The sequence below is a fragment of the Rattus rattus genome, chromosome X, assembly GCF_011064425.1.
Source record: "Rattus rattus isolate New Zealand chromosome X, Rrattus_CSIRO_v1, whole genome shotgun sequence".
NCBI classification, from domain to species: Eukaryota; Metazoa; Chordata; class Mammalia; order Rodentia; family Muridae; genus Rattus; species Rattus rattus.
This window is the reverse complement of record NC_046172.1, coordinates 34,577,913-34,603,548: the sequence shown is the minus strand read 5'-3', so window position 1 is coordinate 34,603,548 and position 25,636 is coordinate 34,577,913. Positions and strand designations below refer to the sequence as shown.

Genomic DNA, 25,636 nt, shown 5'->3' with positions numbered 1-25,636 from the left:
TTATTTAAGTAATAAAAATCAAGACTTGGAAAAAATAAAGGAACAGTCATAGATTATAAATTATGTGCATGATCTTCAGATCTTCAGTTCAGTGTTACTTATAATAGAATTGTTTTAAACTTATCTGATAAAGTTTAGTCACATGAAGGAATTCTATAGCATTATTCAGATCTTCTTTAGCAATATTAATTGACATGAGAAAATGTTCATGCTTTTAGTGAAAAAAAATAGTGACTCATACTTGCTAGCCTCAATCTTTGAAAGGAACACATAAACAATATGCATATATTTCAATGCCAAACACTACCAAAACTACACTACAACAAGCTGCATTTTATTATGGAGATCTAAGGGGACATTTCAATAAGAAATTTTTGCATAGAAAATAAATGTGTATTCTATGGTTTGACAGTTTGGGTCAGTCAGCACACAGTAATAGTTTTTTGAGTGGGTGTTTTAATTAGCCTTTATTTGGAGGGGGTTTAGGATAATAGTTTAACTGATTTGTTTTTAAAAAACCACAATAGTCCATTTGATTAGCTAGAATAATGTCCTTTCTGGTCACTTATTGTGGGCTGAACAAGATTTGTGTTTTGTCTGTGTTCAGACATGATTATGGAGCTGTCCTCATTTGGTCTTACTCTATTACAGTTACACAATGCTCTTATTTGACATTAGTGTTTTGGGAAATGGTTTATGTTCACAAAGAGAACACAAAAGTTTAAATGATAGTACCAGGCCAGGCCATCTCCTAGCAATGTCAAGGCCAGATCACAGCACTAGGACAGTTCTTGGAATCAGAGACTGATTTTCTTTTCATGCACATATGTACATGCATAGCCACATAGCCAGACGCGCACGCGCACGCAAACACACACACACACACACACACACACACACACAGAGAGAGAGAGAGAGAGAGAGAGAGAGAGAGAGAGAGAATAATTATAATTGTTGTCATTTTGTGGGTGTTTGTGAGATTTTAAGTACTATTTTAAATGTTTTCTATCCTTCTAAACTAGTAAAATCATTGCAGCAACTCCATGGAGTATATTCTATTATTCCCATTTCCCAGAAAAGAGAACTGAAATAAAAAGATTAGTTTAGTCACACAATAAATGGTCAGTAGTAAGGAGTGGAGCAGGGTTCAGCTCCATAGCTAAAAATGCTACAGACATACTTCACTGTTGTGTTTATGTGTGCAAGTAATTTCTAACAGAGGTTACATTTCAAAGGCAGTGGGGAAAAAGGTGTCTTCCTTCTTTTCTTATTTTCTAAATTGTACAACATTAATATGCATTAATACTTAATCAGATAAAGAAATCACCTATGAATAGACTGATGGAAGCTCTGTTCCCAGTGTTACTGTCCAAAATGCAAATCAAAATCGTTAGAATGGCAATGCTTCCCTAGAAGTCTAAATGTAGATAAATAGTGGGCAACACATGAGCGCATGCGCGCGCGCGCACAGACACACACACACACACACACACACACACAGACACACACACACACATACACGGAGAGGCACACTTTTCTCCTCTCCTTCTCTCCCTTCCTCTTTCCCTCATGCATCTCTTTTAGCTTGATTTAGTCAATACTGACTGTATTGTATATAATAAAATATTGCTGAAGATTTAGTATCAGAAGGTTTTGTCTCTGCATCAAAGCAGGTAAGGTAGAAATTCTCCTTGAGATAGACAAGGATAAGAGTTGGAAGAATGAGAAGGCGATGCTTTGGTCTCAAAGAAACTGATCTATCCCACCCAGGACAGCTGGGCAATGTAGTGTCTCCTGCTCTAATATTCAGCCTAGGCACCGGAAAGAGAGCATCCATTCTTTACTCTGCATAAAGGCTGACATTAAAAAAAAATAACAAAGACCAATGACATGAGAGCTAAGCAAGGTTGTGAGGGAACTATTTAGAAAGAAAAAAAGATTTCAAAGGAGAAGAGCTTCTCCCAAATGTTAAAGGTTCCCAAGTAGAACTGTGTGTTGATTTCTGTTCTCTTACTTTTGTCCCAGTGCTGTATGGCAGCAGGGTATATGAAACAGATGTTAGGTCTCTTGACAGGTGCCCACCCACCAACTGGGATTAGCGTAGTGGAGATGAGCTGGGTTCCTAATATTCCTGCTGCCACCCCCACCTAGTGCACCCTTCTCTCATTTTCGAAGGACTAAGAGCTACTCAAGTCAGCCATCCGACCTTTTAGCACCTCAGCAGTGTGAGGGGGTTGGGGGGTTTCCCAACACCCATGCCCTTGCAGCAACTTGTGCTACCTCAGCGCTTGCAGGGGCACAAGTCAATGAGGCTTTTCCCTCCGCGATCATCGTGAATCAGCAAAGCGCTGCAGAGCAGCAGCATTTCAGGGAGCTGAAATTAAGATGCTGGGGGAAGGGCACAAATAGAATGTGGCAGGGGAATTTCTAGCCAGCTCCGTAAATCCTTCCTAAGAAGGGCAATATAGAGTGAAAGGGGATGTAGGCTGGAAGCTTTGGGGCTTGGGTGTTCCGAGGAGCCTTGGGAAAGAGAACTGAGTGGCAAAAAGCGGGGATGAGCAGAAAGAAAATCAGCAAGAGACAGGTGGAAGGACCTAGGAAGCAATCTCGGGATGAACTGGACAAGTGTGTTCCCAAGGTGGACAGATCAGCAGTTGTAGGAATTGCTGAAGGAACGTAGATGTGACATAGGAAAAGGAGCAAGAGAGAAAAGGGATTTCAAGGTCCACGACTTTTTATCTCCAATGCGCAAGTTCTCAAGTTCAGTTTGAGAAGTAGAGGGTGTTGGGGAGTCTAGGAGGACGGGAATTTTAGGAAAATGCCTCTTTCAGTCGCCTTTCCCACCCTGCTGAGCTCTCTAAGGTTCTGTCTCTGGCTCAGGCTCTCTCTGGCTTTGGCTCAGTCTGAATCTCTCCTCCTCCTCCTCCTCCTCCTCCTCCTCCTCCTCCTCCTCCTCCTCCCCTCCTCCCCCTCCTCCTTCCCCCCTCCTCCTCCTCCCCCTCCTCCCTCCTCCTCCCTCCTCCTCCTCCTCCTCCCCTCCTCCTCCTCCCCCTCCCCCTCCCCCTCCACTATTCCCTCTTCTTTCTGCTTTGATTATTATGCATGTCCATGCTCAGTTGTGTGGGCCACTCGAGGGACAGCTCCTCCTGTCACAGCCACTTCCCATTTGACCCTGGGTACTTAGAGGTCGAGCAGACCGGCCAGAGGTGTGGAGTGGACTAACTAAGCTGTTGGGGCTGGGAACCTGAGGACCCTTCTTTGTGCTCTGGTTCCCACCCAAGCCTGGAAGGACAGGGAGCGTCAGTGACCCAGACTCCGTGGATCCCACTCTGTCTGCATTCCAATGGACCGACCCGGGGGCTCAGAGCGCGCAAAGAAACGCGCTAAATTGTACCTGTGCGTGGCCGTTCCCGCCGCCGCCGCAGGTCTGTCCCAGGCCGAAGCCAGCGTCCGCCTTCTCGGGAAATCTCCCGAGGGGAAGTGCGAAGGGAACCACAGTGGCTGCCTGCTAGCTATGGCTGGCGCACACACGCACAAGCCCAACTTTGTCAAGCCTTCAGAGCCCCTCTGGCTCCCCCGCGCCCCCTGCGGCTCAACATACTCAGAGACCAGTACATCTCTTGTTCTGATATAAGGGTCCCCCTACCCGCACACTGTCGCGCGTGGAGGAGAACCAGGTGGAGTGAGAGAAGGGGGTTAAGTACTGAATCCCGAGCCAGCCTTTCCCAGTTTACACCCGCAGGGGTGCCCGCACCAGCTCGGCCGCACCAGATCCCCCAGACCTGCCAATGACGACAGAGAGAGGAGGAGGAGAAGGAGGATGGAAAAAAGGCAGGGTGGAGAAAGAGAAGCCTGGAGACAGACAGTTCCATGGACTGACCGAGTGTCATTATCAGCACTTTTATTATTGGGGAACAGGGTGGCTAGAGTGATAGAAGGATTGCACAACTGCCCAGTTCAATCCACTCTGGAGCGACCCTAAAATTGGGACTCAAGAGAAAGATTGTCCTAGGACACATTTGGGGTAGACGGGCTCCAGATGCACACAGGTCCCCTGGGGTGCCCCTTGAGCTGCAGTGTTGGGGAGATCTTAAATGGCTCTTACTTGGGAGGAGGCGTGATTTCCACGCTCGAGCGTCTCGGTTCCCCACCCCCTCTCGGCAACAGCCAGTGCGCGCCACCACCTGAGCCTGGCAAGAGCTGGGGCGCACGCAGTCCTCAGCCTGCTTCTTTCCGCGTCTGAAGAGACTTGGCCCAAAGCGGGTCTCCGGACGCCCCCACCCTACCCCTTAACGGGAGAACTCCTATACTTTATTTTGTTTGAAAATCCGGGCCATCTCTTTATTTATCTCTGAGTCTCCCCAGAGGAGGCCAGGGGTAGGGTAAGGGGGAGAGCCCGCTTGGCCCGCCAAGCTGAGGAAGGGGGAGTACACTGAGAGGAGGGGACTGGGTGTAGCCTGGAATTATCCGTCCTCGTGTTCCAGGCTGGCGCGCAGAGTCTCCTGGCGCTAGCGCCACCACCACCACCGCTCCCCGCGCCATCCCGTCGTTGGCTTCGGGGATCCGGTGAGTGGGGTCATGACGCGCCGCGGGGGCCGCTCCCAGCCCCGCCTGCGCTGAGCGGGAACGCGGCAGTGTCGCGTGTCGCCCCCCTGGGCCCGGAGGCGGCAGGGGGGTGGGAGAGGTCGTCCCGGGTAGGGCGGGGGTGGGGCGAGGCCGCCAGCTGAGGGGGCTCTCCGGCAGGCGCGGCAGCCGGCAGAGGCGTGTCTCCAGCCGGAGGGGTCCCTCGAGGCGCGGCGCAGGACTCCCGATGGTGTGCCGCGGCCCAGGAGAGCTCAGTCTCACCTCCGCCGCCGCCGCCGTCGCCGCTTTCGCTGCAGGCGCCACCACCACCACCGCCGCCGCCGCCGCCGCCGTCGCCCGAGCCCGCGCCGAGCGTGCGCCTCGCCCTCCTCCCGCGCCCACTCTGCTCTAGGATGCTGCGGCAGGTTCTGCACAGGGGCTTGAGGACGTGTTTCTCCCGGCTTGGCCACTTCATTGCCAGTCACCCGGTCTTCTTCGCTTCGGCGCCGGTGCTCATCTCCATCCTGCTCGGCGCCAGCTTCAGCCGCTACCAGGTGGAAGAGAGCGTGGGCCTGCTGGCGCCCCAGCACAGCTAGCCAAGATCGAGCGCAACCTAGTCAACAGCCTATTCCCGGTCAACCGCTCCAAGCACCGGCTCTACTCGGACCTGCAGACCCCTGGGCGCTACGGCCGGGTCATTGTCACCTCCTACCAGAAAGCCAACATGCTAGACCAGCATCACACGGACCTGATCTTAAAGGTGAGACCAGGGCGGGTTCTGGCAGCCCCTGGAGGCTCGGCTGCTGTGGCTGGGCTGGTTCCGCGCGGGGTCCCGGCTCAGAAAGCCACCTCTGCTGTCCCAGGCAGTGGCTCCCGCGGGGCTCCTCTGTACTGCGCGCCCCCTGGGCAGCAGCCTGGAGTCTCAGAGGCTCCGAGGCAGGAAATGTTCGGGTCCGGGTCCTGGCTCAGCCCTGCCCTCCCCACCTCTGCTGTACCCCCGCAGCTGCTGCAACAGTTGGGGCGGCGGCGGCGGCCACGGTGCTTTAGTGCGCTTGTTTTGGTCGCAGTGGGCTTGGGGGCAGGGAGGCTTTGGGTTAACTGGGCCAAGAAGAAGCGGAACAAGAGAATACATTTAAGAAAGTCCCGCTACTTAAGAATAAAATAGTGTTCAGGAGGAGGGAGGTGAGGTTCAAAGAAACCATTCTCTGTCCTCGTTTTTCTTCTCTCTTCCTCTAGTCGCTGCACCCGAACTGTTTTTGGATAGGTTGCTGTGGGTAGTAGGTAAGGGACAGAGGAGTGTGAGTTGGCATGGTGAAGAAATTAACACCCACCCACACCCAACCAAGGTGCGGTTCCTGGTGAGGACCAGGGCAGCCACCAGCCTACTCTTCCCGGAGCAAGGTGGCCATGTCTGTATTCGAGAGTAGGAAATGGTGCTTGTAAGTCACAGTTATTTCATCTTTCACAATACTTTTAATCCACGTAAATGCAACTTCTTTGGGGGAAAGACAGAACAGGTTGATATACTTTCATTTGGTTTATTTGAACGCGTGGGTGAGGGGCAGATACAAAGCCCGGAGATTGGGAGCCAGGATGTGACCCCGAGAAGATCACAGGAACACAGAACAGAAACCGCTTGCGCCATCAGCTTGAGGTGGGAATTTGCTGTGAAAAGTGAGGTTAACGGTGATAACTTTCAAGAAGTTCCTAAGAAAAGCCAAGGAGTGAGGACTAGAAATGGAAAAGTAGAGATCATAGGAGATTGAAAAAAATAAATTAAAAGCGAGAGTGTTCTGTCTGAATCTAGATGGAGACTATGGGGTTTGTTTACTTCAGCTTCTGCCTGTGAGGGGGGAGGCGGGGCAGGACCCAGTCCCAGCTGAGATGCTGAAGAAATGGAAAGTGCTGATTTCCTGTGGGGTCTCTGGGTCTAGTGGAAGGTTAGATTCCTCCTTTTCCCAAAGGGAGTATACTAGTGAATCTAGGGAACTCTGTCTCTTCCTCTCCAGGTAACCCCGTGTCCCTAGACAGAAGCTCATTTTCCTCTATTGTTTCCCTCTCTGTTTGTTGACATGCTATCCACCAGCAATTAGTAAAGAGGGAATCTGGCTGGGCACTGACTGGAATTAAAACATTCTCACATTGAGTGACTTGTGGTATTTTTTAACGGCACACAAATCACTAGACATATTCACTTATTGTAGAACCTTATCAACATTAGTCTCAAGATGCCGCACCCCCCCCCCGCCACAGATTGTTTTTCAACATCAAGGTGGGTATTCCCCACAATATTTTAGAGCATCTATTGAGAAACAGATATTGTTAGGGATGCTTTATCAAGGATGTGGGTAATTGAACTGTCACAGGCTTCAGGAAAAAATCTGGGCATTTGGAAATGCTTCATGCTTTGTAGATGATCTACTAAGTTGTTTCTCCTTGGATTTTTTTTTCCCTCTGATATGTTTCCATTGGCTTTTTTTCTCCCTCTCTAACAAACCATCATGCCATTGTGACAGGCAGTCACTAGTTACATTCACTGTCAAGGTTAATGAGACATCAACAGGCAAATCAGATATTTTTGCAATTATGTTCTTTCTGCTTGGTTTTAATCAGTTCAAGACCAAAAAAAAAAGGCATATTATAAAAGGACTGGGACTGGAGAGAAAGAAGCTGGCTTTGCCTACATGTCAAAGGACAGTCTTGAAGTCAGTGGACTGTTTCAAATAAAAATGGGATGATTTTTCATGGTTTAGGTATATGGGTAAAAACAAAGCAAAGTCAAATAGTGGTCAGAAACTCATTTCCAGATGACAGCTCTCTAGTCAATCAGTGTGTATAGTTTATAGCAACAAATACTTATGAAACAAAGGGAATGCTTTTGGTCTTTAGATTGAATATCCATTTTATTATTTATACACTCAACTCACCCCCTAGTTTTGTTAGATAAGGAGCAGGGGGATAGAAAAAAATGGTTCTTCTGTAGTCATGGCAATGCAAAGTGTGGGAGTGAGCATTCCCCCCTTTTTTTCCATTTAGAGACATATGACTTGTCCTTCGCAAAAGATATTGGGAATAAAAGTGTTATGGTCACTGCCACTACTAGTGTGATTCCAATACTTTTGTTATTAGCATCAAGGACAACACCACAGATATTTAACATTGCACACACTACCTAACAACCCCTGGGTATTTTATAGCATCTCATTTGACGCTAAATGAGTGGGCAGAGCTTAAGCAGGGCTTGAGTTTTCTGGGTGCTGCCAAACTGGAGGATGCAACTTGTAGGACAGCATAAGGCACTTTAAGTGTAATGCTTTTCTTCATATAATACTATTCAATGAAGGATACTGTTCTTCATATATTAGGACAGCTACTTGCTGACAAAAAATACAGACTAAAGGTAGTTATGACAAAAAGATTGACTTTTTAAAATGTAGTTAAAAGAATAACAGGGAAATGTCTGCTTGAAAATAATTGATCCTGGTTCAAAGGTGCTTTCTCAAATTTGTGAAAGTGATGTGGTTCTTTCACTCTGACCCTGTAGTAAATAATTTGACCTCATACTGTGTGGGAGGTGACATTCTCCAGCAATAAGTTTCCTCTGAAGAAATGCAAAAGAAAGGTTGTGATTTTAGGCAGAAGTAGATGGACTTTAATGATGCTAGAAGACCTCAACAGTTTGAACCCCTTTAAGTAAATACTGATCTCCAAGTTTTTATTTCACTACAAAATTAAACTTAGTTTCATATATTGACAATATAAAAACATAGATGTTCATCATGGCAACTTTCAAAGAAGGGTCTATATTGATAAATATTTTCATGATTATATAAGAAGACATTTAAGAAATTCCCACTGTTAATTATTCTAGGCTATGGCCAAGAAAATACTGGATTTATCATGCAACCATCCATGTGGAGAGAACAATTGGCATTGGAGAGACCTCAGGGTATTCTGATCCTCTTTGGGCTACTTACAAGTTAAAAGTACATCCTATGTCCTGTTTATTGAAAAAAGTACTGTTACCCCATCCTTACAGGTGCACATGATACTCTTTTTTTTTTCTTTTTTTTTTTTTCACTGAGGGACCAAGCCAGGGCCTTGCACTTTCCTAGCCCAAGCGCTCTACCACTGAGCTAAATCCCCCAACCGCACATGATACTCTTTAGAAGTTAACTGACATATTCCATGAAAAAGTACAGAGGTAGAACTAGAACATAGATTTGGATTCATATCCTAGTGTGATTTTTCACAATATTGCTTTACCTTCAACTGTCTTTCATATTATAAATTACTTGAATGATTTTAAATGGGCCTTTTAAAATATTGAAATGAGGTATATTTGATCAAAGTCTTATTTATATGCCCTCTTATACTGTTGGTTTAATTGGATAATAAGGTTATTTTCATGGCCAATTTTCTCTCATATCAATGAACATATACATACATTACATAATTTATATATTTATATTTATACACATATATTTATTAACTTAACCATGTATATATGTGCATATATAGATATATGTACATATGGATATAGTCCAAATACCCAAAGCAAAACATTATTTTTAATTATGAATATATAAAAAACTGAAGACAAAACTCTAAACTGAAATTTACTGGTTAACTGAACATGGCTGTTTTCCTGGTGAAGTTCTTGTTCTCTGGCAGGGTCCAGGTATAGTCTAGCCTAGGTCACCTACAGTGCTTGGCAAATATTTGATATTCAATAAACACTTGAATAGATATTTTTCTCACCTTCTAAAGTATTCATGCAATAGGTAAAGAAAAATCCATAGAAGCTACGTTGAAAGGTATCTTCTAAATTACGTTTCATTTTTTATAACTTTACTGGCAGTTCTCAAGCAAACAGCATGCTTCCTTCCTTGATAACCTCTGGAGTCAAATCAAAATGTGTTTTGGCTTTTAAATTGATTATGACAAGTTCCTTTGTATTATGTAGTATGTCTGCATCTTCAAAGAAACTCCCACAGAATATTTAGTTCCATCCCAGAGAAAGGACATAGTTTCACTAAAGATTTTTTTTTCATTTACTAGGGAGATTCACTTGGTTCAAATATTGAGTTTCTATTTTATTTAAATTGTTTATGTCTAACTACTTTTGATAGAAATAAATTGTGAAAAAGATTAATAGAATTTAATTTAGAATTATTTGATTCAGACATTCCAAGAAGACAGCTAAACAACTAGCTGAACATCTGCTAGCTTAGGGTAATAGAGACCCTGATCACTAGATGAAAATTCTAGCTTATGGAAATTGCCATAAGAAAGTATAATCTATTTTTAGCCAAATAGTTTTATATTTAAAATGTTTTAAATAAAACAAACAAAAACATATGCCAGAAAATGTGTGTATGCCAGGAACTGTGTGGAGCACATTATGCCTAAAATATTTTTATTTTACTGTTACTATACACCTAAAGTTCCTACACTGTATTCTAAAAGTCTAGTACTGAGGTCATTTCAGGATGCCAGTGCTACTAAAATAAAGTTTACCCATAAAGCAATAAATCTGAATTGAGAATGACTGTGCCTGTACCCAGAGAATAGCAAAATCTAGTGATATCATCACCATTTTTGTTGTTGTTATTGTTGTTGCTGCTGCTGCTGTCGCTGTTGTTCTTTTTCTTCTTATTCTTCTCATAATGATGGTGAAGAAATTGTACTAATGATATTTAGTGAGTAGAGAACAGAGACACTGTTGAGAATTCTACCATATATCATGTAATAGGCCTCTAAACAAGGCATTATTTGGCTCCAGATGACAATTATGTCAACTTAGAGAAACTCTCTCTTTTGTGTTTATTGGGATTGTATTTATTGGGATTTTTTTTTCAGCTCTACTAATTAATGGGGAAAAATGTGAAAGAAAAGTTCACACCCAAACGTCTGATTGAACTTCAGGGGCAAATGTTCTAAACTGTGAGATGGTGCTAGCTTTGGCAATTGAGCTCACACCAGATTTCTCAGTCTAATCTTCCTAAGACGTGGTTATCCTGCCCTCTCCATAACTTTATCCATTATAGTCTAAAGGTATCTGCTGAAGAGGAACCTGAGAAACTGAATGTAGTCTAACTTCTTGAATGACAAAGCTGCTAACCCTATACTAGCCTTTGAGACTCGGCAGACATTAAAGTGCCCATTATCGGTGTGCCTGAAGCTTCAATCTATAGCACTTGCCCACTTAGAACAGGATTTTTCTGACTGTGTATAAGACCCCACTGTGAGTGTTAATCTGTCAAGAAGAAGCAGGCAGCGCTTTGCTGCCTATTCCAGCTGTTCTGCAAAAAACTACAAAAGCAGAGCTTCAGCTAAAGAACATAGAATCAAAGACCTTGAGTTTGGAAAGCACTGTAAAGGTCATCTCAATAGACTCTGATGCAGGGATCTGCTCTTAAACATCTCTGGGTGTCTTGTTTGGTGACAGGTGCTATGACACCCTGAGCAGTGCAGTTGCTTTTGTGATTTATCCAGATGGCACATACTCTAAGAAAAGATTGATCCCAAGCCCGAAAGAGTAGCATTTTTGCATTTGCCAAGTCAGTAAATGGCCTTCTACGTGTTAAATTGTACTAGGGAAAATTAAGAGACTGAAGACACTTGACTCTCATATCATGGAGGTAAACTCAAATAATTTCAGTAAAATCTCTTTCTGTGTTAACTGATTTTTTAGTATACAGCATTTGAATAGTTAGTATCTCAAGTACCCACCCAACTTTTCTCATTTAAATTTGAGGAACATTAGAAGACATGGAACTGCATGCCTTTTATTCTAATACTTTTGAGGTGCGGACTGGAGGTTAAGGAAGTCAAGTTCATTCTTAGCCTCACAGTGAGTTAGTCTGAGGCCAGTTCATTGTACATGATATTCTGTTTCAAGAAAACAAGAGAACAATCATTTACTCTCTTCATGCAGGTAAGAATTTTGAACAAACTTCATTTATTATACGAACCTAAATTGATATTTTGATATAAATCCGTAAGAGAAACCTAGTTTTTGATTAATTCTAGGTCTTAGTATATTCCATAAGGAAAGGTAAATATATTTTTTAATAAACCCCAAACTGAAGCTCTAAGGATTCACCAGACAGAATTAGAAACTTCATAGAACTATTAAGCATTTAACTGGTAAGCTTTTAGAATAATAAGGGAGTCAAAAGAAGCAATATTCTCCTCTTGAGGTTGCAGCATCCCTTAGAATGGAAGCTAGGAAAGTCTGAGCTGATAACTTTGACTTGGTGGGATGTGCCATCTGGTACCTGATTTAGGGGCTATATATGAGCCCCAACTGATACCTGAGATAGGCTTAAAGCAGACCTTTAAGTCACCTGCTTGGAAGTGTATCACAGCAAACAGGCCTGTCTGTAGCGCACTCTGTGTCTCTGCCACATACGGAAAAGGCCACAGAATCATGAGGTATCCTGCCAGACTGATTTAATGACCAGCAGGGGAGGTGAGTAATCTCTAACCTTTAAACAGTGGGGAAAAATGGAAATCAACACCAGTTGTTATTTCATATTGGATGCACTAAATAATATATCATAATATATTGTACCTTTGAGTTCACAATTCATATTTTGAACAAAAGGGGGCAATGAGGGACTAGAGAAACTAATTTGTGTATATGTGTTCTCCAAGAAATCTTCCAGAGAAGGTTGTTTCTGGTATTTTAGAAGATCTAATTGTTCATCTGGACATGGTGACCTAAACCTTTAACCCCAACACTTGGAGGCAGAAGCAAGTGCATCTCTGAGATTTCAAGGCCAGTCAGGCCTATATAAAGAGAACCTGTCTCAAAACAAAACAAAATAAAATTCTAATTGTTTGGTCTTCCATTTTAGGTTGAAACCATGGACTCTAAGAACAGTCAAGATGAGGATTATTTTAATTTAAAGTTATTTGGGAAATGAAAGTAACACAGGTGATTTTACTAAGTACCTTTGACTTGTAGAGGCACATGTAATTTGAGAGACTATGGGTGGGGTCCTAAGAGCATCTTTCCTGAGGTTTTAGACTTAACCAGAGTTATGCATTTCTAGGCTTAGGGTCCAGTTTCTAGATGATACTCATCCTTTCATTCAACTAGATGATAATGACCTCATCCTCGAGAAGCTTAAAATTGTGATACAGCATATCTGTTTATTCTTCTGTTTTTCAAGAACCACCAGATTCTGAATAGATTATTCCAAACAGGTCTTAGACAAAACAAGATAATGTGTTAGTTGATGAAACTCCACATCTAAATGGCTCATGTCTAGCCACTCATTATGAACTCAAAATCTGAGGTCCCCATGTCATATCCATCATCTTAACATATTTACTATTGTTCTCACTAGAAAGGTCCCTTTTCCTTTAAGATCCAATTCTCATGACTTCTCATTGTAGGCTTTCTCAGATCATGGCTCTTTCTTGTCCTTAAATCCAAATGACTTAGACCAGCATCCACATTTCATCAATGCTAAGTAAAGAGCATTAGTTAATTTTCTATATATTCCTGATACTTTCTCTAGAATAGGAACAATGCTGGATGCTGTTAAATATCTCTAGATCCTAGCAAAAATATGCAATGTGAAGCAGACACTTAATAATTAAATTATTGGCAGTTGTTGATTTAGAGGTTGGAAAATGTACTCTTCTTCCCTTTTGATTTAGTCAGGTCAAATAATTTTTTTCACATGATTTCTTTAGGTGTCTCTTTGTTTTTTATCTTTGACATAATTCCTTGATAAGCATCCATAAGGGAAATCCTTAGAAAACCAAACAATTAACCAACTCCTTCCCACCATCCCCACCCCAGTTTGTGTACAGTTTGGGAATATATAAACTTTCACGGTGAAGAGTTCATTTCTATGGAGAAGATAGAATGCTCTGCAATTCTCAGCAAGTATCCTGGAAGTAACTCTTGCCTCTACACATGTCCTCTTTTTGCTTGGAGTAAGCCTCAAAATATTGACCACACCCATACTTAAATGCAAAGATGAACTACTTTTTTGTTTTTCAAAATCTGGGACAAGTTATAACATCATTTTATAGAGATCTCTATTCCTATGTTATTTTTTCCTACACCTTATAAGAGAGAAATCATAACTAAAAATGCTAATCACAGAAATGAATGTGAAAGAAATGATACCAGTACAAAATCATATTTCTGTGGATTTAATAAAATCTGTAGAACTTTCAATTTTTCAGCTTTGAAAGTTAATACATTTTGCCTGTCCCATGATGTTTTCTTGCCATCACTACTGCCGAACTTTGTGAAATCTTTCTGAATGTCTCAGGAAATAAGGTCCTTTACTAGTCTACAATTATCAATTTAAGTGCTCAAACACACTGACATTTAATACCTTAATTTTGCAAGGTTTTAGCTGTTGGCTTTGGTTTTGTTATTGTGATTTTATTGTATAAAAGTAAGTAATCCACTGAGTAGTGTTTACTTGATCACACTTAGACTTTTTAACTGGCCTATACACATCATATAAAACTATCGCTTAACTATCAGTCTAAACTATAGATTCTGAGTCAGTGACTTCCAGAGTAGGACCTACTAATCTGTAGGTTATTTTCTTTCTTCTGGGGGATTCTTTAGACATTTTCTAGGCTCTCATTTTAGCCCAGGTTACTTTAAACCCTATGCAGTGATTCTACCTTAGGCTCACAAATACTGCTATTAGAAGTCTGAGACACTGTATCCAGCTTGGTCTGCATCTCCATCAAGTTCTCAGGAAATGCTGGTACTGTTTGTCAGCAGATGGCATTTTGAGAAAAAAGGCTTAGATTCCATTGTAAATAGAATGATTTTGAGTCAAGAAGGCCAACTTCGAGCTCCCATTCTTCCAAGGAGCCACTGAACTCTCTCTGGATTGCACTGGGTGCAATGACATCATCAGTTTTTGCCCATTTGAAGTAAAGCTATACTGAGATACATATGTGAAAGCATTGTGACCCATGTTTCCGTAGGTTGTGTGATTTTATTACTATTTGCTTTGAAAATAAGCGGTATTTAGGCATATGTGCCAGTTCATTGACACATGATTATTGTCTGTTGACTAAATACACGTTGCATAGTTTATCTTGGATACAACAGGCAGCAATCGGTGCTCCATCTACATCCTCAATACTCAGACTGGCAGTGTGTTGGTTTTTGATGACTTCACTTAGGTCACTATAGATGGTTGAATTCATCCTATTTCTGAGGAGGCCGCAACTTTTGCACAAAGCTTTTAAGCAGACAGAGAGGTAGATGGGGTTAAGTGCTTGGAATTCCAGTTCATCAAGATATTTTCTCTGGACCTGGAACTCCTCCTCTTCATGCTTGGAAGGAGATTTGCATACAAAAGAAGCATTCAGTTCCTACCCAAGGAGGTGCCACCAGGGGCAGTGGATCTGTTTACGTGCTGCTCTTTCCAATTCTGAGTAGCCTGCCAGGAAAAGGGATTCCCCAGTACTTTTTAGTAAACTCTTCTCTCTTACTTAATTTACATGACTATAATTAATTTCCTAAAATCCTGTCCACAAAAAAAGTAGGGTCTGCAAACACTTCAAAGAATGTTGTCAGAATCGCCTAGATCCAAAAAGTCACAAAGATAATTGGAAAATTCTTTTGAAATTGAAAATGTTGTTTTTGCTGACTGGATTTTTTATCATTTAGGTCAGTCCTTTTTAAAATTTTGTTTTTGGCATTTTTTAAAAAGTAATAATTAGGTTCAAACAAATTCACCAGGGAAGATTCCTCTGTTTACCTTTTTTTCTGTCTATTGTCCTCAAACAAAACCATCTTCACAGTGTAGGTTAATGGTACTCTTCACATTTCAATGTGCTTCTAAAGTCCTTGGGAATCTGTACTTTTGTAAACTCCACTAGATGCTGGTCCTGATGTGTTGAGTACACTTAGAGGAGAATAGTGGATATGTGGCTCAGAGGCACCTTACTGCTGTGTCTTCTTTTGTGTGTGTGTGTGTGTGTGCGTGTGTGTGTGTGTGTGTGTGTGAGAGAGAGAGAGAGAGAGAGAAAGAGAGAGAGAGAGAAAGAGAGAGAGAATGTTCAGTGGTGAATTCTGAATGAAATTTTAACTATTGTACAAAATACTGCCTAAATCTAAACATTTGATATTTTCAGCATAAAGTAATACATTTTCCCAGCTCCATGTGGTGTAGTTGACTCAAGATTCTGAACTACATAAAGAAAAGACCAAGATAGCAAGAAATTACACACACACACACACACACACACACACACACACACACTCACACACACAGAGAGAGAGAGAGAGAGAGAGAGAGAGAGAGAGAAATATTACTACCTGCATCAGATTTACAATTAATAAAAGCTTGCTAGACCTTTCTTTGACTTTATAGAAAGTTCAATCAGAGCAAATCAGATCACAAATAATAATACCTGCATGCTATATTTCTGAGATGGGACCCCAGCTCTGTAGCTGTGTTAAAGCTATAATAGTTATGTTAAAGAATATTAATGCAGATAAATACAAAGGAAATTATATCACTTGCAGGAAAGTGGATAGAAGTGGAAATAATCATGTTAAATAAAATAAAACAAACTTGAAAAGATAACATTCCATATTTTCATTCATATACTGAATCTAGGCTTTATATATAAATGACTTGAACCTAGACTGGTGACTATCATTTGATGGAAAGAAAGGAGATAGTGAGAAGATGGGAGTAACATGAGGGTTATGCAGAATATGACTAAAATTCATTTGTATATCATATATATATATATGAAAATGTCATAATGAAACTAGTCATTTTATGCAAACCAAAAGAAGACATTTGCAAATTTAAATGAATGATAAGAAAGAACTTACTCAGTCAGAACCATTGAAATAGGTATAGGATTAGATATATTCTATGAGAGGGGAGAGAGATCATGATCCATTATTAATTCAAGGAAGTGTGGTAATTTACAGTCAAGAAGCAGTATGGGAAAAAATTAAAAAAAAATAAAAGAAAGAAGCAGTGTGGGGATTGGTTGGAACATTATTAAGAAACATTAGGGATGAAGAGGGAGATTTTGGCTACATCAACTTGACATGATTCTACATGGAGGCAGACCAGAGTAATTAGATATTACCTGGGGATTCAGAAAAGTAAAAATTTTGGTCATGTGCCTAGTGTAATACATAGGAGTTTAGTGCTTAAAACATGGAGTTTAGTAAGCTCCAAATTGGGTCTAATGAAATAGGAAATGCTTCAGAACCCAACAGTTCTGTGTTGTAAGACTGTGACCTGTTTAAGGGTTCATGGTCAATCTTTCTAGGAGTTTCCATTTTGTTTCCTATAAAATTGGATAGAGACAAACATTTATTCTTGGCCTTAGCAAAAACCTCCTGTCCATAGTGAATATTGAGAATGCACATATCTGAAACTTTATCCTAGGTTCTTAGAGCCCCCTCAAAGTCTTCTGCTAGCCTGCTTAACAGAGTGGCGAAAATCAACATGAGTCAAGGATTCATACAGTAGAGTATACCACTGAACAGATACTTGTTATGGCCACAGGCACAGTACACTCAAAAACTGAGATGTCCTTAGAAGAATATAAATTGTTTCCCCTTCTCATGTTTTACCAGTATAACAGGGCCCCAGGATAATAGCAATATATTGTAATTAAAATATCAACAAGATACAAATGGAATTGGGACATGTATGTAAGGGAGATAGTAGTCAACAACAAGACAGAAACAATCAGGGAATTTGAAATGTTGGGGACCCAAACAACAGAGAACAGTAAAAACAAATCCCAGCAACTAGTTTAATATAGTCTCACTATATAGGCCTTTATATCAAATCATAGTAATTGACAATGTCCAGCAGTGTAAATTTTTTTTACTCTGAGGAAAGAAAGGAAACATCAAAACTGAACTGATAATGACATATGTTAGATTTATCAGACAAAAAGTTTAAAATAACTACAATTAATATTTAAGGACTCTAATAGGAAAAGTAGGCAAACTCAAGAACATATAGGTAATATTATCAGAAAATCAAAAATGCGCGAGTGAATCAAAAAATGCTAGTTTGGACTCTCAATCAATAAAAAAGAAATGCTAGAGAAGTTATATATATATATATATATATATATATATATATATATATATATATATATATATGAATGAGAGCAGAATCGCAGACATGAAATCCTCAATAGATATAACAGCAAAGAATCAATTAGCTATAATGTAGCTCAGTAGAAATATCACAAACAGAAACATAAAGAGTTAAATATCCCATGCAGAATATCTATTGCAGAACAGTAGCAAAATGAAGCAGTAACCATAATGAAGTAGCCATGACCAAAAACCCCTCCAAAATTTAGAGTCATACACAGCAAACCATGATCCATATAAATCAGAGAATACCAAAAGGAATAAGCCATCAAAATGCACTTACGCATAAAACATATTCAAATTACAGAAAAACAAAAGAAAAGAAGAACCTTAAAGATACTTTGGGTAGAGGTGGCTTAAACAAAGAAACAAAAATAATGTCACTAATTATCAGAAAAAAAAAAACAACAATGGGAAAACAGAATGAAACATGTAAGTACTGAAGGAAAAATAAAAAGCCTGACATTTAAAATTCATTCTGCCTACTTAAAATTATATGTCTATCAAAATCATGCTTCAAGGTGAAAGAAATATAGAAACTTTCTCAGAGAAAACATGAGATATTTCATTTTCTGAAGATCTGACCTACAAGAAGTTAAAGGTTACTCATATTGAAAGAAAATAATGTAGTTCAGAAACTCAGATCTACGTATAGAAAAATATTAAGGAGTAAGTGAGATTAATCAAAATATTTCAGTCTTTGCTATTATGAATTGTTTAAAAACTCTTCATTTAAAGCAATAACAAGGTTTGAGTGATTATAACAGAGAAGTGCAATGAATGGCAACTGTGCCACAAGACAGTTAGAGGAAAGAGGAACACTCTATTTTAACTGCAAGACATGTAAGTATAGTACTTAAAGGTGAGCATAAGTCAGGTGTAAATGTGTATTGCAATTTTTAGAGCAACCACTAATTTTTAAAAGGAAGTATAGTTTACAAACCAAGAGAAAAGATAATATGCTCAGTTAAATCCAAATAAGGTAGAAAAAAGGAAAGTGAAATGTAATAGAAAAATTGAAATTACAGTAGATATTAATACAACTGTATCAATAATAAGCACAAACATATATGTATAATATAAATATATAATATATATAATTTATATAAATATAAATCAATCAAGCAGAAGAGAGTAATTATCAGTGAATTACAAAAAAAAAGAACCAGTTCTTTGTTGTCTACATACAGTATACCTGCCTTAAACATAAAGGCTCATAGAGGGTAAAAAGAAAGAGATGGAAAAACATTTTTCATTTTTGTACTAAACTAAAGGCAGCTCAAGTAGATATACGAATTTCAAACAAAATTAACTTCAGAACTAGAAAAATTTTCAAGAATAAAGAGATATGTAACATAATGATCATGGAATCAGTTCTTCAAGAAAGATACAAGAAGGATACAAAAATCCTGCACACCTAACAGCAGGGCAGAAAAATATATAAAGCAAAAACTGGTAGATTTGGGAGTAAAGTAGAAAATTTCACTGTTATACTTAAAAACCACAACTTTGTTCTCTCAGTGATAGATAAAATAACCAAGTAGAAAATATGGATATAAATGACCTGAGCAAAAGTAAGGGACAGCATGCCTACAGCTGTGGGAAGAAAAATCATCAGACTTTTATAGAGACAGCCTTTATATAGGGATACAGGTTATACTGGATAATAAAGATATTGGAAATAAGGTGAGATCCATTCTCCACCCAGAGAACCATTGTAAATCTATAAACCAAGAGGCTTAGATTAAGAGAGCTGTTGAAGGAAAGAATAAGCTTAAACCAGCATTTTGTAAAGTGTCGTCTAGGAAAATTTTCTTTGCTATTGTAATAAAATCAAGTTCCAACTCAGTCACTTTGGAAAATAACAAGAGGAACCCCCATAATGAATACACAGTGCCATATCAAAGACTCTAGAAAGTTCTTCTGTTAAAAAAATAAAAACAACAGTTTTAAAAAATGATTTTTATAATGTACTAAATTTGTTTTAATAATCACAAAATAAAATTTTAAATTTTTCATCTATTTCTACACCTTATAAGTTCTGATTTATAACAATAGATATATTAAAGTTGCCATGATTTAATAAAAAATTCAACCACAACAGCAACAAAGCCATTTAAATCTGCCTGGTTGAACATTCCTAAAAATTGTTTAATGTAGACACTCTCTATTGTTGTTTTGGTTTGGTTTGGGTTTTTGGTTTTTGTGTTTTGTTTTATTTTCTTATTTTTGTGACCCCCATTGACATCACTGGGAACTGACAAACTTCAAGACACACACTAAATATACTAGGCCCATAATATTCATATAGAATCTTTGAGGCTTGCAGACCACTGAACCTTGGAATACATCAAGAGAAAAGGGTTGACTTGGGTTTACAAATATCCTGCTTGGGTGAATCGAAAGTGGGAAATAGGGTTGTATTACTAACAGCAACGGAAGAGTTGCCACAATTGATTGGTAGGAAATCTCCAGCTGTTGGGTAAGTTCCAGTTAAAGTAACCCCATAACCTGTCTCTACAAATCTTCAGAAGATTGATACTAATTTAGGTCTGGATTTGGCAGACAAGTGAAGCTAACTGGAGGTTGGTCAGCCTGAAGTGAGAAGTCAAAATAAGGAAATCAAATTTATTATCATGAAGGATTTAGTGGGTCATAATAAGATCAGAAGTTATAGAAACATTGATTTTAAATAAAATCAAATTTGTAAATAAAAAAATTAGAAAATTTACTTAGAGGGAAACAAGCAAACAAAAACCCTAGGTAGATAGGTAAGAGGAGAGAAAAGTATTGACTCAAAATTCATTATAGAAGTAAGGGATGGTTTCAGTGACGTCACAGACAGTCTGCTGGTTATATTTGTTGGCCAAGGTCATAGGAGGATATATACAATGAATAAATCAAACTGAGACATTGGCACAACTTATTGAAACTCCATATAAATCTCTATATGCTAAACCATTTCAGATGATTGAAGTCCTCTGTTCACTTTGAATTAATAATATTCAACTATGGATACCTGCCAAGCTTAAGAATAAGAGAAGACTGAACATTAGCTATGAATTGTGTCCTTTGGGTGTCATTGTTGAGGTTGATCTAAAGTACATGTGTAGGAGTCTACCTTGGAGTGGCTCCTGTAAAGTGGAACAAGGCAGAAGGGAAGGTAGCATGCATTAACAGTAAATAGGATCCCACTTTCTTTGTAGTGCAGACTGGCTTCAAACTCATAGTCCTCCTGCCTCAACTTCCTCACGGCTAGTATTACAAACTTGTGCTACCAGGTCCAACATGGGGTACTTTTCCAACTGTTACTTTAGGACAAGAAATATAAAGGGCTATTTATAAATGGCAGAAGTAGGAAAGAAGATTGGGTAACTGAGGACTGTTTCTCTACATGGGAAAAATATTAACCCATTTCAAAGATCACAAGAAGGAATTTATAGAGTTTGAGAATTTACTAGAATAGAGACTAAATTACACTAAAAAAAGGAAAGAAAAGAAGCAATGGTATAAACTAGTGAACAAAATTGTCCTTATAGTGAGGGAAGGTCATGGCTTTAATTTTCACAAATGAACATTATGGGTGCAAATATAGATATCATTATGTATTTGATAGCAGCAAATTGAAGGTAATTTGATGGTTTGCGTTTTATTTTGTTTTTGTTTTTGTCTTTTTAAGATAAAAAGGAACAGGAGCTGAAGTGAACCTTGTCAAATGTTAAAGATAAAACATTCTAGTATTTGCGGTCTTGGCAACCTAATTACAAAGGACTGAGAAGAGACTAAATAGTAGAGCAGAAGCAATCTCTTTCATAGAGTTTATGCATGAAAACAATAGTACAGTGTCTCTTTGTTTAGTTTCAAGATGGGCTTTTACATGTAGAGAAGAAATTGAAGTGGGAGCTGGGCAACTTAAGAAACTTCACACAAGATATGTTTAGTTGTCAAGAAAATACAATATACACAATAGAGAAGGATTTCTTCAAGATTTATTTTGTAGTTGAATTGCTTATCAGAAGAGACTGCAATGACACAGAATGATGTAAATAATAGGTTGAATGGTGACCTTCCAATTCTTTCAAATGTCTAACTAGCTGCTAAGTGTGGATGTATGTTAGAATCATAAGAGTAATTCAAATATATTGTGCAAGACCCACACTCCCTTATTTTCATCTCAGTGACCTAAAGGTATGGTGGCCTACTCCAAATGTGATTCACAGACTGGCAGCATGTCCATCCAGTGGGACCTTATTAGTAATGACAGCATTTGGGCCCAACTTCCACTATTAAATCAGAGGGGCATTTTAACAAGCTCAATACACATTGATTTGTGCATACACTAAAGCCTGAAAAGTGCTGGACTGAAGCATAGTCACATGACTACTATTTTGATGCATACTATGACGTTATAATGTGCAATCAGTGTTGAAACCATCCCTGAAAAAGAGAAAAGGTCATTTTAAAATTTCCTTAAACTCATGATTAAAGTTCATATCATTCCATGTGTGTGTGTGTGTGTGTGTGTGTGTGTGTGTGTGTGTGTGTATCAAAAATAAATAGTACATGTAAAAACTGTTAGCATCAAAATAAGGCTGAATAACTTATTTTTTGAAGTTAATACGATCATACCAAAGTGACCTTGATGGTTTTGGTATTATACCTTAGTTATACAAAATATTATCCTTACAGGAAACTGGATGGGGAATATGTGAGAACCCTGAACTCTTGTTTGTGAATCCTTGTCAGTTGTTTGAAAGTAAAAATAAAAGCATTTTAAGTGATGAGAGATCATGTCTAGCATGAGAAAAACTGTTGTTCATCATTATCTAAGAACTGAACAGTCCCTATCATTCATTGAGAGGGAGCCATTGGAGGACTCCAAGCTCTCAGCACTTCCAAGAACCTACCCGATAAGGTACAAACAAGAAAAGTTAGGAAGACTGCCCTTGCATTTTTTTATCAAATAAGTAAAACTTTTTTGTAGTGATTATTCAGTGAACTCCAGCTTTATTTTCAGTTTTTATTTTGAGATATGGTCTCATTATGTTGTCCCAGGTTGGCCTTGAAACTGCTTTGTAGCCCAGGTTGTCCTTGAATTTCTGATCCTCCTGCATAAGTTTCCCTACTAGTTTTTATTGCAGTTCTGCACAACCAGTCCCAGAAAAAAATTAAACTTTGAACTAGTCTGAGAAGGTGGCTCAATGGGTAGCAAACAGGACTTGCTGTATAAGCATGAATACCTGAGGTTAAGTCCCCAGCACCCTTGTAAAATGTTTACTATGGCCACATACACACACCTAAAACTGCAGTACTGTAAGGGGAAGGGACAGGAGGATCACTGGGTCTTCTGCATGCCATTCTAGTTCCAGGTTCAGTAAGAAACCCTGTCTCAAAGGAATAAGGCAGAGAAATGATAGAGCAGGACCCCTGACATTCTCCTTTAGCCTCACATGCATACATACACACATATGTACAAAAATTCCAACACCATGCAACAAATACACACAAAAAATCAAAATTTAAAATGAATAGTCAAAATCCTTGCAACTTATTCTCATCACTTTTTGAAACTCTATGTAGACAAATACAGAGATGAAGCATAGTGGATGGCTAGTGGATTCTTTTGCAGGGTGATCTGTCAAAGCTACCAGACGATACCGTGAGCTTCCCACATTGAGTTACTTGCTTCTCATTGGAAGTCTTCCTTTCTAAAGTAATAATCAAAACATGTGAAAATGTTTACATTTCAGAATGGTCTGCCCTTTAGCATGTCAGGTTTCCTAGCTTGTTATTTAAAAAGAAATCTGCAACGTCTTCTACTACTTACAGTAACAATACAGAAGCACTCTGTAACATGTACTAAACACATTTCAGAGCTTCACTATTGTTTTAAATGGTTAACTTGACATGGAAAACAATTTTTAGGGATATTTTGCTATATTCTCAGTTCTTTTATTACACAATGTCTCAGCACTAACCAGAGTAACACCTAAGCTCATGCACTTCTTAAATGAGCTGAAAGCTTGTTCGGGGTCTATAGGCTGCTTTATATAGATTCCGAGAAAATTATTTCTACAATAAAAGGAAAAAATGACAATGTTTAAACTCCTTTATTCTTTGTTCCAGTGTGCTATTACTTCTACAAATGCATATATTAATATCTTCTTGTATATACTCTTGAGCACTGTGCTAGAAAAGTATTAGTACCCTGTTTATTTATTTTTAAACTGCCATAGTATCTTGTACATACATACAAGAACATATACTCAATTTTATTCATGTTTTAGTTCTTGTTTGCTTGGTTTTGTTTTTGTTTTCTTTTGTTTTTTGCCTTGGTCTATGAGAATGAGGCAGAACTTTTTATTTAGTAACCTCTCAGTATTTGAGTAGATTTTAATAGAGGCTGCTTAATGGATGCTGATGATGCCAAGGAGACCATATAAGACTGTCTATTTACCTGGAATACTAGTCTTAAATATCATATGCTTTCTCTTGTACACAGTGTGGTGAGGGCATGAATGAAATAGACTGAAACTCAGGGCTTTCTTGGACAGATAAGAGAGTGTTGCCATTAAAATACGGCAACTGATTTAATAGACATTCCTACATGCAAGGTATTCAAGAAGGTCCTAATCTTAATTTTCAATGCAACCTTCCTGGAGGAGATGGTATCTAAGCAGAGGCTATTCCTTCTCACAAATCCAGACAAGAAAGACAAGGAGAAGACTACAGCTTTTCTATTTACAGAGCCATCCTTCTAGAATATTCCCAGATTCTTAATAATGCTGACTCATGGAAGCATCTTCCCCTAAGTGGAAGATGTGGAACTCTTTTAAAAAATTCTATATGGACACTTTCTGAACCATATCAAAGATGTTCCTGTAGAATCTCATGTTTCAAACTCTGCCACAAAAGAACATTTCTTTTCCTTACAAATAATATAACCCTCCCACCATGAGAACGCAGTAGTAGCTCTATGACAATAACATCACTAGACAGCCAAAAATATGAGATTTCTGGGCATTCGATTAGGCCATCATCTGCCTCATGCATAGCACTCCTGGGCAGAGGTGCCAGCGCTCATTTTCTGATTGAGATCAAGGAAGGTTTCTCTACACAAAAGAATAACTGGCCACCCCTAATGGATACTTCTGATGGGAACCAACAACACTGTATTATAGTAATCCTGTTTTGACAGTAAGGAAGCTGAGGGCTGAGGATGATCATTTGCTCAAGGTCATCAGGAAGTTATTTAGTTGGCTATGAACAGAAGTCTGTGTGAATCCTATGTAGGGTCATTGTTTCCAGAAGGTCATGCTGCCTCTGGAGCTTTCCTTTCTTTCAGTGTATCTGATAATACTCACCACTCTTTAACTTCTTCTCCTACAAATGAGTAAAAGAAAAAACTGAACAACCCAACAACTCAAAGAGCAAAAGTGTTGAATAGAATAGGAACTTTGTACTATAAAATAGCTGCATAGAGAGTGAGCATGTGGAGAGGTGTCAAGTCAGCTTTCGACACCATGGTGATGCAAGTTCAAACCAAAAATGAAATATGAGTGGACATCCACTAGAATGGTAAAAGTTAAAATGATAAATATTGCACAGAATATTAAGTAACTCTAACATATTGCTGGTGCTGGCATGAAAGGGTCTAACATTTTAGAAAACTTAATCTAAATATTTGTTCACTCTCTGATTTTAATATTTTACCCGAAATTTATATACCCAGTACTATGCAGACATTGGTCCCTGAATTCTCGTTGGAAATATCTTTTTCTACTTTCCATGCTATGAAAACTTGAAACTGGTGATTGTAGAGATGTTTACAAATCTATGGCAGAGCTATTTTTATTAGGGAATTACCAATACATCACCATATTCCTGAAAGTAATACTTATGTAAGTTCTTCAGAGGCTATGA

The 25,636-nt window shown here is 39.2% G+C and overlaps 1 protein-coding gene across 1 annotated transcript in view; it reads left to right on the top strand.

Moving 5' to 3' along the window:
* Positions 1–4,921: 4,921 nt before the first annotated feature.
* Ptchd1 (patched domain containing 1) overlaps positions 4,922–25,636 on the top strand; it is a 55,340-nt gene continuing 34,625 nt past the window's right edge. The window contains 2 exon segments of the mRNA XM_032889853.1: positions 4,922–5,151; positions 5,154–5,323. Of these exon segments, the coding sequence (XP_032745744.1) occupies positions 4,977–5,151; positions 5,154–5,323 (345 nt within the window). The 5' untranslated portion in view covers positions 4,922–4,976.